We start from the raw sequence: 13,531 nt of genomic DNA on the forward strand, positions 1-13,531 counted from the left end.
CCCCCCTTCCTTCCCGCTGCCGCCGCCCCCCAGCCGCCACCATGCAGGAGCTCATCGCCAGCGTGGACCACATCAAGTTCGACCTGGAGCTTGCCGTGGAGCAGCAGCTGGGGGCGCAGCCGCTGCCCTTCCCCGGCATGGACAGTGCGTGCGGGCACCGGGCGCTGCGCGGCTCCCTCCTCCCCGGGGTACTCGGGGTCGGCGTTTTTCCCTTGTCCCCGGAGCCGTCGCGGGGCTGGGGGGAGGGGAGGAGGTTTCCGAGGGTCTAAGCGTCTTGTTTAGGTCCTTCGATACACTCAACTTCTGCTTTCCCTGTGAAACTTCTGTCTCAGTCCAGATATTTTCTTTCCTACTTAACGAAAGCTGTAGTTAATACCTAGCCAGGCTGAAAAGTGAAAGTTGAAGCATTATGGTGAATAAACATCACTTTCCTGCACAGTACTTTATTATTTTTTTTCATGCCCTTTTGATAGATGAGGCATTTTGATGGCAGGGGACGTCATCTTTAGGTATATCTGTGGTCTCTAAACTTTCTCCTCCAGTCTAATAATCTGACACAGGTATTCTCAGGAGACCTGTAGTTTGCTGAAATTTTCAGTCTGGGCTACTAAATTTGTGTTTTAACTCTGTTGAATGTTGTGACACCTGTTGGTCAGGATCAGCAAGTGATAACGCACTAATGGCTGTTTCAGGCTGTTCTGGTCAAAAAACAGGAGACTGTCAGTTGTCAGGACTGTAAATAAGGGGCTCACTGACATGATTGACTTAGCAGTAGAGGAAAACCTAGTCAGTAAAACCTAAATATCTGAAAAGCAAAGCAAACACCACCAGACCTCTGCAAATTCCCCTCGGTGTCCCTCAAGAAGAATACAGATATTTGTGCGCGCCAGACTTTAACAAGGAACTTATGTGGGAAAGGAGATTCCGCAAACCAAAACAATACTTTTCTTTTGACATTGAGGACCTGATTGGCTTTCTGGGGAAGAAAATATTTTAAAAGCTGCCACAAAATTTTGTTAAAATTAATTATGTTTCTTTGTTCTCTTTTCAGAATCAGGCGCAGCTGTCTGTGAATTTTTTTTAAAAGCGGCTTGTGGAAAAGGCAAGTAATATTTCCAGTACAGTTGTACTTGTAGGGGTGGAGGCAGGAATCTAGGTTTTCTAGCACTGTCTACAGTAGTCTTGTTTTTGTAAAGATAAGGGGGTAACATAGAGGATAAAACTGAATGATGTTGGAATAACTGCAACAATTAGGAAAGAATGATATTTTTTTAAAGAAGCTGGGAGGTGAATAAGCAAAGTTACCTGTAAAAGAAGGCTTGAACTTACCACATGCAGACCTTGCTGTGGATGTGCCTGTATTAGTTGCTGTGATTCGTGGCTGCCAGGATTAAGAGCTGGAGGCTACATTGCTTAGCTCATTAGGGGGTAACATAAGACTTGTCTGGAGTTCCCTTTTTTGCTATTGCCACTAAAGCCTTAATTCCTAAGAAAAAATTATGTTTTCTGAGACCCTTCTTGCAGAGGGGAACGGGGTATTGCTGTTGTCCTGCACCTTCATGTGCCACAGATTTTAATGGTTCTTTTTTTCCCTTCTCCTTGTCTTATCCTTCTGCAGGAGGCATGTGCCCATTCCGACACATCAGTGGGGAAAAGACAGTTGTTTGCAAACACTGGCTACGAGGACTGTGCAAAAAGGGAGACCAGTGCGAGTTTCTGCACGAGTACGACATGACCAAGATGCCTGAGTGTTACTTCTACTCCAAATTTGGTAAGGGGCATTGTAGCTCCTACTTAGTGTTCCTTGCTGGTGTGGGAGTCTGGTGAAGAGGATCCTGGTACATCCCTCTCATCCGTCTTCAGAGCGTTACAGTTCTTCTGTGTCTGATGATATTGTTAGGTTGTACTTTTTGAGGTCTGCTTAGTCCTTCATCTTATTATCCCCCTAAATTTGTGACATACTGTAGGTGTCTTCTCTCTCAAGAGCTTGTCCTTTGGGGAAAGGGGGGAAATTCAAGTTTTTACTGGGTATTATGCCTTACCGTTCTGTTTTGGGTACGAGATGAGTAGGCTGAGCAGTTGGTCTTTGCATGACTCTTATTTTGGGGAGTTGATGAGCAGCAGAGGGCATGGGAGTGCAAAACTTTTATGCACTTGCTTTCCAGCTCTGGAGATCTGGACATAATGAGGCAACTTGCTGTCAGAAACTTACAGTCTTGTAGGTTTCCTTGGATTGAGGTTAGTGCGCAATTTGTAGTTTCTCCACACTTCTGGTGCACTAAATGTTTGGTTTTTGTTATTGTGACTGCTCTCTCAAATTTAGTTTCTGCATTGTTTTTAAAAGCACATGTAAATAATCCAGTCTGGTAGAACTTTACTTGCCGGGGGTGAGTCCTTGGTGTTCTTCATCTAGGTTAAGGCAGGCAGTAAGACTGTTTTGCCTGAACTTAATACACGTTGGTAGCAGCTTTGCGGGAGCTACATGATCCAGGTAATGTTTTGGGAGCCATTTGATCTTGAAGAGGCACAATTGACTAAGAAGTGTGTTTGCCTTTGGTACAGGGGAATGCAGTAACAAAGAATGTCCATTCTTGCACATTGACCCGGAGTCTAAGATCAAAGACTGTCCCTGGTATGACAGAGGCTTCTGTAAACATGGTATGTATGTCACACAGTTGCTGCTTCTGTGGCTATAAATCAAGGGTAGGGTGTTGCTATTCTTTTTTTGCGTGATCTGCTTGTGTACCTGCTACTACTTAGTGCTGGGGTATGTATATGTGGAACATGAACTATTGAGTTTTGTGTTGCAGGTCCCCTCTGCAGACACCGGCACACTCGAAGAGTCATTTGTGTGAATTATCTAGTAGGATTCTGTCCAGAGGGGCCTACCTGTAAATTCATGCAGTGAGTATGCTTCCAGGCTTGTCCTGTAATCTTGCGTTTCCTTTGTAATCCAGTATATGTCAAATGAGGGTGCTCCAGTGCTTCCCAATGGCTTTGGAGATTTGGCCAACATTTAGTTTGTTGTCCCAGTTTGAGGATGTGGGGCAGGGCCTCTTCAGGGAGTTCCCAGTGAGAACTCTGGTGTGGTGATCAGATGCCATCAGTGCAGTGGGGTCACATGGGTTTATATTCCAGAAGACTTCACAGGTAGAGGGATATATTGCATACTGGATTGTCATTTTTGTATATGTAATTGCCGAGCATCAGAATGCAGAGAAGTGGGGAGGGGGAAGTCTATTTCCTGTGAGCCAAATTTAATTGGCTGAATGTTTGTTTTGTTGTTTGGAGTTACCTGACTGAGCTGATGGTAAAATGTTGGCATATGATTTGAGAATCAATTTTCTTGTTTCCATCTAAACCAGCCCTCGGTTTGAACTGCCAATGGGAACCACAGAGCAACCACCACTGCCTCAACCGACACAAACACAGCAAAAGGTACACAATTCCCCTGCCTCCCCTACACGCCCAGCCTTGAAGCATTTCCCACAGTGCTTTAAAAGAGGGTGTATTGTCTAGTGGTCAGAACTGGACACCTGGGCTCTTGGATCCCGCTTGCTGGAAAGCCTTGGAGAAATACTCACTGAATGAGGGAAAACCTTTCCTATTTTACAACAGGGTGTGATACCCTTTTGTAATTAAGAACTTGGAGACAAAATTCCAATAAACCACAAAGCACTGCCTTCTTTCCCCTCCTCCCAGCCTTCTAATGTCCACCATCTGATCACAACAGACTGCTGCTGCCTTCGTCCATGTGTTTTGCTTTGTTCTGTTTCTCCCCTTGCCCTGCTTAACCTTCTCAGTCATTAGTACTGTCCTCTTGCTCAGAGGCCAGCAGTGGCAGCTCTGTTGCCTGGGGCACTGCCTGGCAGGGAGGGTGCTATGCAAGAATTAAGCAGCGACCAACCCTGAGTGCCATTATAGTGCTGAAAGCCCTACAATTGTTCCAACTTTACATGGAGATCTAGTCACAAAACACTCCCACGTTACATAGAAGCACGTCACGTGGTTGTGCGGCCATCTGCCAGTTTTGTAATCTGTGTGACATCTCAGTAATGGCAATGATATTTTACCGGCCTAAACCTACTCTCTAAATGTGCTTTCAGAGAAAAGCAGGATAGCTGGCCTTTGTAAGCCTTGGTGCTTGATTTCTTCTCGCTGGTGTTCCAGCTGGCAGAGCACCCACACACAGATTTGAAGGAAAATTGATCACTTGATATGTGGGGTGCTCTTTTCCCTTCTTAATAAAATAACAACCTTAAAGGTCTTTATCCTTGATTTGCTTAATGAGTCGGAACTCTTCTCCTAACCAACAGAGGACACCGCAAGTCATTGGAGTCATGCAATCTCAAAATAACAACACTGGGAATAGAGGACCCCGGCCGTTGGAGCAGGTCACCTGCTACAAGGTAATTTAGAGGGGAGGGAAGCAGAGGGTACTAGACTTAAGAAGTACAGAGTGCTCATCACCTGAACTACATCACGCTGCTTTGCTGCTGGTTGCTTGCCGCAGGCAAAGGAACGAACTGTTGTGATAAGGGGTGTTGGTCCTGCAAAAGGTTTTTTCACAGCATAAGCAGGTTCATGAAATGTGCACTCTGCTGCTCAATAGACACTCCATTTTGCTGCGTGGATACAGCTGTGGGAATTAGCATCGAGTTCTGAGGCCTCTAGGTCACTAGTTTGCCAGCTCATGGACTTACTGTGACAATTAAGGCTGCAGTAGGACAGACTTTGCTCATCTGCTAATAAACAGGAAGCCCTACCACAATGACGGTTAAGTGAGACTGCTGATCTTTACGTTTCAAAATAAGAACTAATATTAGTTTTGTCTCATGAGTTAATTTGCTTATACTTGGTGACCGTAGAAAAATTTTCGTCTCCCCTGTTAGCATGGAAGGTCTTTGCAAGTACCAGAAATTGAATATGCAAAGACTGTTCAGTATTGCAGCTGTAAGTGCACCCTGTCACTGTCAAACGAAGGAATTCACTTTGGTTGCTCATTGGGGAGCACTGGTAAAACTTCAACACAATTGAGATTCCATCTCTGTTTATTTCTCCACAAAAGCTCCAGCCCTAGCCGCTAGAAAAGGGCAAAGAATCTTCCTGTCCCACCAGCTTTGACAGTTACGTCGTCGTACATGCCAACTTCTGTGCCTTAAGTGCTTGTTTGGGTAAAAATTATTGTGATTGGACAGGGATATTAAGTAGTTGAATCTGTTTCGCTGAAACCCTTTAATAGCTGCTTATTATTTTAGCTGCAAGTAAATTATATATCTGGAGAATGCTGTAGCATCAGATACTGGCATTTCTTTCTGGACTGGAATAGCTTCAAGGTACAAAGTCGTGAATCTCCTGTTCAGATGCACTTTTCTCTCTCTAATTCAGGATAGTTTATCAGGAGAGTCCCTATGTGTCTCTGATGTAGTGCGTGTCAGATGGAGTCGTTTTGGAAGCCTCAAACATTGAAATTCTCCTTCTGTGTTACAGCCTTTGCTGTTTGTAGCAGTGTGCTGAGAGCACTCTCCTTTGTGGTGTGTGATAATAACATGGCATCAGGTCGATCCCAGCACAGAAGCACCTTTTGCTCCAGAGAGTAGAAATAGCCCGTAAATCATGTCCCATGGGACACCGTGTTTCACTTCACCTGCTAAATGCTGCATCTTCCATGCACAGAAAAGCTTCCAGACTGGAACAAGTTGCCAGCTACTTTAATAAAGGCAGCTAGAGGGGAAAAAGTTGTAACTGTGTAATAACTCCTCTCTCTTTCTCTTTTAGTGTGGTGAAAAAGGTCATTATGCCAACAGATGCACCAAAGGACATCTGGCCTTTCTCAGTGGACAGTGAAAGAGCAGAACGAAGAGTGCAAGGGAGCTATTAACACTGAGAAAAGGTTTCTGCCTAGCACTATGTCTTGAACTATTAATCAGGTTGTTTTTTAATGCCATTACTGAAAGAACTGGTGAGAGGCTGGCTGCTGCTAAGCAACATTTTTGTAATTGTCCACAACTTTTTTTTATGTTTTAACCTTTTAAAAATAGATTTTGGTCTCCGCCTATTTTCATTGAGCCCTGTGGAAAGGTAGATCTAAAAGCAAATAGATATGCAAACCCCTCACCGGTGCAGCATTCTACGTAAACGCATCTTACGCCAGTGTTTCTTTAAAGTGTTTTCCTTCTGCCACTTCTCTTTGGAGAACCTGCAGCGTTTCAGCCCTCCCTGTGGAAGCAGGAAGACTGGTTGGGAAAATTAATATTTGAAATGCCTTCCCTTCAGTGAGGAAGCAGGGATTCTGCTGTCCTGTAGCTCTTAAAAAGCAAAGTCGTGTTCCGAGGTCCAGCCTGTTGTAGTCGGTAAGCTTGTCCTGGTGGCTGACTTAATGCATCACATACATCAGGCTGTAAAACTCTCATCCACTTGCTTTGTTTCTGTGCTTCTTGCCATACTGAAGGTTAGAAATTAATTTTCTGAGTGAGAATGAATCAAGGGGAGAATAAATTGGCATCTCTGTGGTTAGCCAAACGATTGTAGGAAAGACACATCTGTGCTCATTTTCTCTTTGCAAAAAGCAAGGAGAGAAGTGAACACAGCTTGAAGAGTAGGAATAGAAGAGCCTTTTCTCAGCCCCCGCCTCCGTTGTCCAGCTCACACTGAGCAGGTATTTCCATAACCTAGAGAAGACCAAGAAGTGGAGATGTATATTCTTATGGAACACTGCTTTTTAAAGTGGTAGAGCAATTTTGCAAGCCAAAACCGATCCATTTTGTGAGAAGACTATTTTCAAAAGGGCCAATGATAAAACGTGAATTAAAAAAAAAATTTGCACCTACAATATGAGCCTTATTGATTCTAACCCATTTCTCATTTGCTGACTGCCTTTATACTTTGTTTTTATTGAAATGTACCAATGGAAAAGCTTGCTGTGAATTTTTCTTCATTTTTTAAGAACAAGATAATATGACTAGATTAAGAGAAGTGACCGGAACTTAGGTTGGTTTGAATAACTACAGTTATTTCACTGTGGGGAGTCATGGTCAGTCAAAATAGGAAGTTCCAAGTATAAGTGACTATGGTATGACAGACCATCAGACACTTCTCACTATGAGACGTATTACCTGCATGTAACTAGGCACATGGAAAGGGAACCAACACCTAGATGTCTGGCTGCCTTCCCTGTCTAGTTCAGGAGTTTATGGTCTTCACTACCTGAACAGATGTTTTCCAAAACCAAAAGCCTTCCTGTTACCACTGAAGCTCTTGAGAAATCCTTTGTATCCCTTTGAAGTGTTTTTTGTTCTCCCTCCTATTCAGAAAAGGATACTGCAGGTTCTGCCAAGTATCAGCAAGTAGTGTTGCGACAGCGGGATGCACATGTGTGGAGGGATGTGTGAGGAAGTTCATCAGCTGGGGCCAAACCCACAGATGCTCCTTTAAGCTGCATTTATGCACATAGTGTCTCCTGCTAAACTTCTCACCACTGCATTTAAGTCAAGAAGCAAAGTTTTCCTTTAGTTTAACTTCGTGGACCTTTGTTATAGTAAAAGTCTTTTAAGCTTATACTCATTATAAACTTCCAGCTTCTTTTAGTAATGAAAGTAGGTAGTTTTGATAGAAATGGGTTAGTGGAGGTAAGAAGCATTAGAATCCCCATAACAGAATGGGAGTTGCATACCTCCTTAAAGCTAAACCAATCTCATCTGAGGCAGTGCTCTGCAAGGACAGAAAACTGCCCAAATACCTACAGTCCCCAGGTGACAGCCTGACTGAGAACCAGAAACACGTGGCCATACCAACAGGCCTCTTAAAGCTCAAATACTGTTCTTTCAAATCTGTATATTGTATCTTTTCAGCTAGTTGTCCAGCCTGTACATAACAGCCACTAAGAAGCAATCCTCTGCTTTTTACTTTCATCAAACAGTTAAATAGGAATAATTTGTAATAAGTTTCCCCAGTTCATAATGCAACCCAAGTAGCAGATGCTTTCCCAGCCCTCTCTGAACTGAAGGGTGAAACTCTAAGAAAACAAACTCACTTGCACAGTACAATTAACAAGTCAGTTACAAGAGTGTCAGCTTGGCAAGTTTAAAGTGTATGCACTTTATTATTGGTCATAATACCACAGATTTTTAGTATGAATAGTTCTGATGTCTTCCACCATGACAACTGTTCCAGTAGCCAAGTCTGTTCAGGAGCTGCACCTTCACGCTTCAGTGGTACTTCCTGTGGCGGTCATGCTCTGTGTCATTCAAAGTAAAGCAGGTTAATTTTACTGAAATCACAAGAGAAAAACACCATACCTGAAATTGCAGAAAAGAAAGCACTCTCAAAAAAAAAAAAAAAGAGCATGTAGTTTCTAAGTATTGTCAGGTCAGACAGGCAACAAGATCTTCATCACCAAGAAAATACTGTCCATCTGGTAACTTACTAAAAGCATTCAAGTTCTCTATGGCTGGAAGAAGTCTGCTTGCCAACAGTCCTGGATTCAAGCAGCAATGGTCAGCACAGCCTTTCACTTTATTTCTAAAAGCAGCAGCAGATTGTTTTTATTGCCCCAAGCAATCTTCCAAGCTGCACTACAGACATATGGCCATACTGCTTTTACTTACTCAGGTGACTGTAGCTCCAGATGTAGCTGACAACAACATAACCAGCAAGCACCATGGAGATACCACCGAGGCCTCCTTTCCTGACATCGATATATTTACTGTAATATCTGTCGTAACCTGTGTAGGAGAAAAGTTTTCACAGCAGCCAGAAGAGTTCCGTACTTTTGTGTGTCGGAAAGGAGCAGCCCAGTTTCACAGAACTTCAGGAAATTGTTTCTAATGAAACACCTGAGGGTCTCAGAAGCAAGTCTGAGAGAACACAACTTGTCTGTTAGTTAAGCAAGGTGAACTCAAGCTAACAGCGCTAAGCCTTAAAAAAAAAAAGGGAGGGGGAAACAAAAGCGCCATTTATCATTTTTCCCTTAAACATTATTGTGACTTTCATGAGGTCAAGCTGCTTTGGAACTCTCTAATTCTTTCATACTAGTGTATATACATTATGCAGACAATTGCATTCGGTATTTTGTGTTTAAGTCTACCTGAATGCCATATCTGTATTGACAGAAAAGGGCATCAGTCAAAACTTTTGCCAAGCGATCTATAAAAACCATGTGTCCTTATCATCTTTAGGGATTCACTGCATTTTTTTATTTACTTGTGACGTTGGGAAACCTCCAGATTTCCAGCAAATAAGTTTCAGGAGTCAAGTTGCCGTATTTCTTCTTCATACAAGAAGGAATACGGAAAACAAACCTCTGGTGGATAAAGCCCATGCGAGAAACACATTTACATGTGAGATGGGAGAACAAGACGCTACAGGAGGCACTGTTCTGGGAAAGCAAAAATTGCCATGAAGCAGCCCTTGTGCGGCCGGATCTTCCCGGCCACAGCCAAGGTCCACTCCAGCAGCCAGAGACGCTCATGCATCGATCTGCCTAGCTCCGCCAGGAGAATGGCTTCACAGCCTCCAGGCCCTGGCCGGCCGAGGGGGTGCGGAGCTGTTTCTGCAGGGCGGGCAGCCCCGCCGCGGGCCCCCTTCAGCCCCACTCACCTCTTCGTATGGCCCCCACGATGCCGCCGGGGGTGAAGTCTCTCATGGCCAGCCAGGTAGGCAGCTGGCCCAGCTTCACGTCCAGCAGCTTCATGTCCTTGAGGAGAACTGCGGCACAGAGAGAGACAGCCCGGTCAGAGAGAGAGAGAGAGGAAGGGAGGGAGCCGCGGTCACCTTGGGCCCCCTTCAGCCCCACTCACCTCTTCGTATGGCCCCCACGATGCCGCCGGGGGTGAAGTCTCTCATGGCCAGCCAGGTAGGCAGCTGGCCCAGCTTCACGTCCAGCAGCTTCATGTCCTTGAGGAGAACTGCGGCACAGAGAGAGACAGCCCGGTCAGAGAGAGAGAGAGAGGAAGGGAGGGAGCCGCGGTCACCTTGGCTCTGCGCCGTAGCGGGGGACGTCGGGAAAGGACGGGCCGCTGAGGCTCACGGGAAGAAGGTCAGGCGGGAACCCCGGATGTTGGGTGAGTGGGGAAGGGTGGCGCCATGTTGGGCGGGTCGCGCGCCCCCTTGCCCGGACGGCCGCACTGAGGAGGTGTTGGCCCCGGCGTCGCCTTTTGCGCGTCCCATCTCCTCACCAGGGAGGTCGGTTCCCCAGCGGGGGCTGCACACGCTGCCACAGTTGCCACAGGCACTGCGTTGAGGCCTGTCTGTGTGAGGCCCTGCCAGCACTGGTGGCCTGTCATGGGGCTGGTGGCACCCTGGGGGGGTTTTCCCGCCCTGCCCCGTTCCAAAAGGCCTCCTCTGGGCCAGGGGCCCTTGTCAGGAGACGGTGGCCCAGCGACACTGGGTGACTTGTGCAGGGTGACCTCCAATGCCTTGGGGCAGGCCAGGGCCTTGCCCCATGCCCGCTGTACGTTGTGGGATGTCAGGTGCCAGCACTTGCCGGGGCCGCAGAGGTGAAGCCTCGTGCAGATTGTGAAAATAGCAGAGAGAAAAATTCACATGTCATCATCAGCACCGTCACGAGACTTCATCAGCAGTCTTTTGGGGGCTGCTGATGTCCCACAAATGAACCTTTTCCATTGTGCTCTGAAGAAGTTACAACTCTTAGTGCTGTAAATGTGCATTGACAGATGGTATATACTGCAACATACCTTTACATTTGTTATTGTATATTGTAATCTAAGAAGTGAGGCTTCTCAGACCGCTTCCAGGGGTCACCTGCCCTCTCCCACAGTCTTCTTGGGTGGCGTCAAGACAAGAGGAGGAATGTTAGACTATTTTTCACAGGGATTACATGACAGATGAATAATGTATTGTGTTGTCCCATTTCAGTGCCCACTCAGGACATTTACCTGTGGGAATATGCTGCATTTCAGAACAGCTCCTCTGCAAGGATGTCAAAGGCCGAAGCAGAGGTATATGGTGGAAGTAAACCTGCATAACCAGAGTGGTGGAAGAGATAATGTGCAGATAAAGACAACTTTTGCCTTCCCGCAATAGGAAAGAGCCACCCAGATTTCTTTCATATTCCCGAGCGTCTTTCTGGGGGATTCAGTGCATACAGGCCCCTGGAAGCACCACCCTGGGCAGATAAAGCACCTGCAGAGGTGGCCATGGTGGTACCAGGGTGGGTTACGGGGAGGGGGACTCCAGCAGGTGTCACTCGCACTTAGCAGAATGCAGCTGCTGGAAGGATGCTCTCCATTAGCCTGACCTCTAGAGGTTTTAAATCCTATCATTCAGGTTCATAAAATAGTCTCAGGTTTTGTTGTTGTTTATTGTGCTGAATCTGGAAAGCAAAGTGATACAGCAGTAAACAGGGAGCAGCCATCCACCGCTGTTGATGACAGGTCAGCCAGGACCCCAGATTTCCTAGATATTAAATCTCCATCCCACAGAGGACTGTTAGAACGGATGAGAGATGATGAAGACTAAATTAAAGACGTTGAAGGGGGCCCACAGGGCTTCTACATGAACACTGAACTACTAATCTCTGCAGCCTTTACTTCTCTTAGGTTGCAGATTCTTACTGCATGTGCCTTCCTCCTGCCTCTGCGTTATAATCTGTAGGGTTTGTGTTACCTGGTATTAAATGAATTGAGGATGGGAGCACTGTTGTTTCAAGAGATATGGTACTTTGCAATGCGTCTTGCTCAGAGGCTGGTCTACATGTCTGCCTAGCTTCAACCTCTATTTTACTGAAACTAATTTATTTACATTGAATAGTGTTCTTCCATAACATAAAAATAAAAGCAGGAGGAATCGATTAGTGCCTCTTTTTTTTTTCTTTTACTTTCTGTTAAGTAGGGTAAGGAAAGTATAGTGTGCCTGATCACTTGAAGAAAGGGTTCCAAATTTAGTCCCTGTTAAATGGGTTAAAAATCCCCTTATCAAATTATCCTTTATTTTATTATTGGACTTTACCGGTAACTGTCATTTTATTGCTGAAGTGTCCCCTGATGAACTACTGTGTGGCCTTTTTACAGTATTTGCATAAAAGCATGCTTCAAACTTGCCTCCCTCATTCTTGCAAGGCAACCTATTGTTTTAAAATAGGATTACTCATGCAAGGCAGATTAATTCACCTACAGGAAAAAAGCCAACGGCGGGTGCCTCGTTTTAAAGAGTTCCCTGCAGAGCAGAAGAGCACATAGAGTTGCTCAAAGTGCTTGTAGCAAGATCTGGGGAAATTTGGTTTGTTAGGGTAGGAATGGAAGTCCATAACAGGGCACATCTCCAATGCAATTAGCGACAGCAGTGACCTAAACCTTGACCTGAACTATCTGCTCTGGTACAGTAAGAGAGGCACAGTTCTGTTGTCTTTATGCCATCTTAATCCTGAAGCAAGCAGGAAGAGTTAAATGCTACAGAAGTACAGGAGGTTTTGCAGCACACATTTCTTCCCTTTGACCTGTGGTGCTGGCCAAAATTCAGGGTCTTCTTGGTTGATCCAGGTTGGAGGAGGAGTGATGAGGAAAGATATGTCTGATGTATTTCTGTTTTCCTACAAGAATGCTCACAGCCCTCCTTTCCTGAACACAGAAGAAATCACGCAGTTGAGAGCCAGTTTCCTTACTTATAGCTCCAGACCTGCTCTAGGCAACAATGTGACCCCAAATCCCTGTTTCTTGTACTCAGTCCAGATTTTATATCAACGGTTGTTCAGGCTGTTTGAAGTTTCCGTTCCCTGCCTGTTTCAATATACCATCTTCTGTCTCCTCCTCCACCTGAACTGTATTGTCCATCCACACATAACCTTCTTTCCTTTTAATATCCAACCCGAAACTGTCCTCCCAGAGCCTTCAGGTACTTGAGCAATCTTGCATTGTGGGTGGAAATAGACTTAATGTCTCCTTCAGCTACCCGAAATAAAGGAACACAGTTAAACCTACCAGTTTCAAGGAGGTTTAACCCAGCCCATAAAAATAAAAGCCTAATGGAGTGTTGCCCTGAGGTTTTCATCTTACTGAAGACCCCTCTAGAAAATGCTGTGAAGTTTATAAGTAGTGGCATAGAAATAATAGGGAGTACATAATTCAAAAAAACCCAGGTTATTTTGCCAAAGACGTAAACAGATACGAAAGAGGTTTCCTTTTTCCAGTAGCAACCGTAACACATAATATTGCAGCTTTCAGTCCAAAGATTCAGCTGTGGCCTGAAAAGTTAAGTAACACTCTTCATTAAAGTTGCTGAAAAGGAGAAGTAAAAAGCATAACACAACCTTTCTCAGACTGTAAGACCTTAGAGGCTGGGATCATTTTTTCTGTTCTGTGGGCCACCCTTGAAAACTCAGGGTCTCACCTGGGTCTGGTGGCCAGTGATGCTATAGTAATATGCAGGCACAGTGTCCACAGGTGTGTAAAGCAGCACAGAGTGGCCTTCAAGAAGGTCAAGAGACGAGGATTTACCCAAGTGATCCTGTGCCCACTGAAACTGATGACAAAGCACCCAGTGCTTTTAATAAAGGATCAAACCTACACAAGTGGAC

General features: G+C 45.2%; 2 protein-coding genes across 4 annotated transcripts; one reads left to right on the forward strand and one right to left on the reverse strand.

Moving 5' to 3' along the window:
* Window positions 1-14: 14 nt before the first annotated feature.
* CPSF4 (cleavage and polyadenylation specific factor 4, 30kDa) lies at window positions 15-6,912 on the forward strand. Of its 3 annotated transcripts, none has more exons than XM_010294921.1 (8): window positions 15-144; window positions 1,052-1,102; window positions 1,619-1,771; window positions 2,563-2,658; window positions 2,811-2,904; window positions 3,366-3,438; window positions 4,317-4,409; window positions 5,779-6,912. In XM_010294921.1, the coding sequence occupies exons 1-8, from the start codon at window positions 42-44 to the stop codon at window positions 5,845-5,847; spliced, it is 732 nt and encodes a 243-aa protein (XP_010293223.1). In that variant the 5' UTR covers window positions 15-41; the 3' UTR covers window positions 5,848-6,912. The 3 variants fall into 3 exon arrangements, with proteins under 3 accessions (XP_010293223.1, XP_010293221.1, XP_010293222.1); XM_010294919.1 differs by having other exon boundaries at window positions 42-144; window positions 3,366-3,460; window positions 4,261-4,409; window positions 5,779-6,675; XM_010294920.1 differs by having other exon boundaries at window positions 42-144; window positions 3,366-3,433; window positions 4,303-4,409; window positions 5,779-6,675.
* Window positions 6,913-8,207: 1,295 nt separating this feature from the next.
* Window positions 8,208-9,694, reverse strand: ATP5J2 (ATP synthase, H+ transporting, mitochondrial Fo complex, subunit F2). Its single transcript, XM_010294922.1, has 3 exons — window positions 9,598-9,694; window positions 8,607-8,723; window positions 8,208-8,236 (listed from the first exon to the last, which is right to left on the reverse strand). The coding sequence occupies exons 1-3, from the start codon at window positions 9,689-9,691 to the stop codon at window positions 8,208-8,210; spliced, it is 240 nt and encodes a 79-aa protein (XP_010293224.1). The 5' UTR covers window positions 9,692-9,694.
* Between the last annotated feature and the right edge of the window lie 3,837 nt (window positions 9,695-13,531).

Source organism: Phaethon lepturus, unplaced genomic scaffold (genome assembly GCF_000687285.1).
Source record: "Phaethon lepturus isolate BGI_N335 unplaced genomic scaffold, ASM68728v1 scaffold31189, whole genome shotgun sequence".
In the NCBI taxonomy this organism is placed as follows: Eukaryota; Metazoa; Chordata; class Aves; order Phaethontiformes; family Phaethontidae; genus Phaethon; species Phaethon lepturus.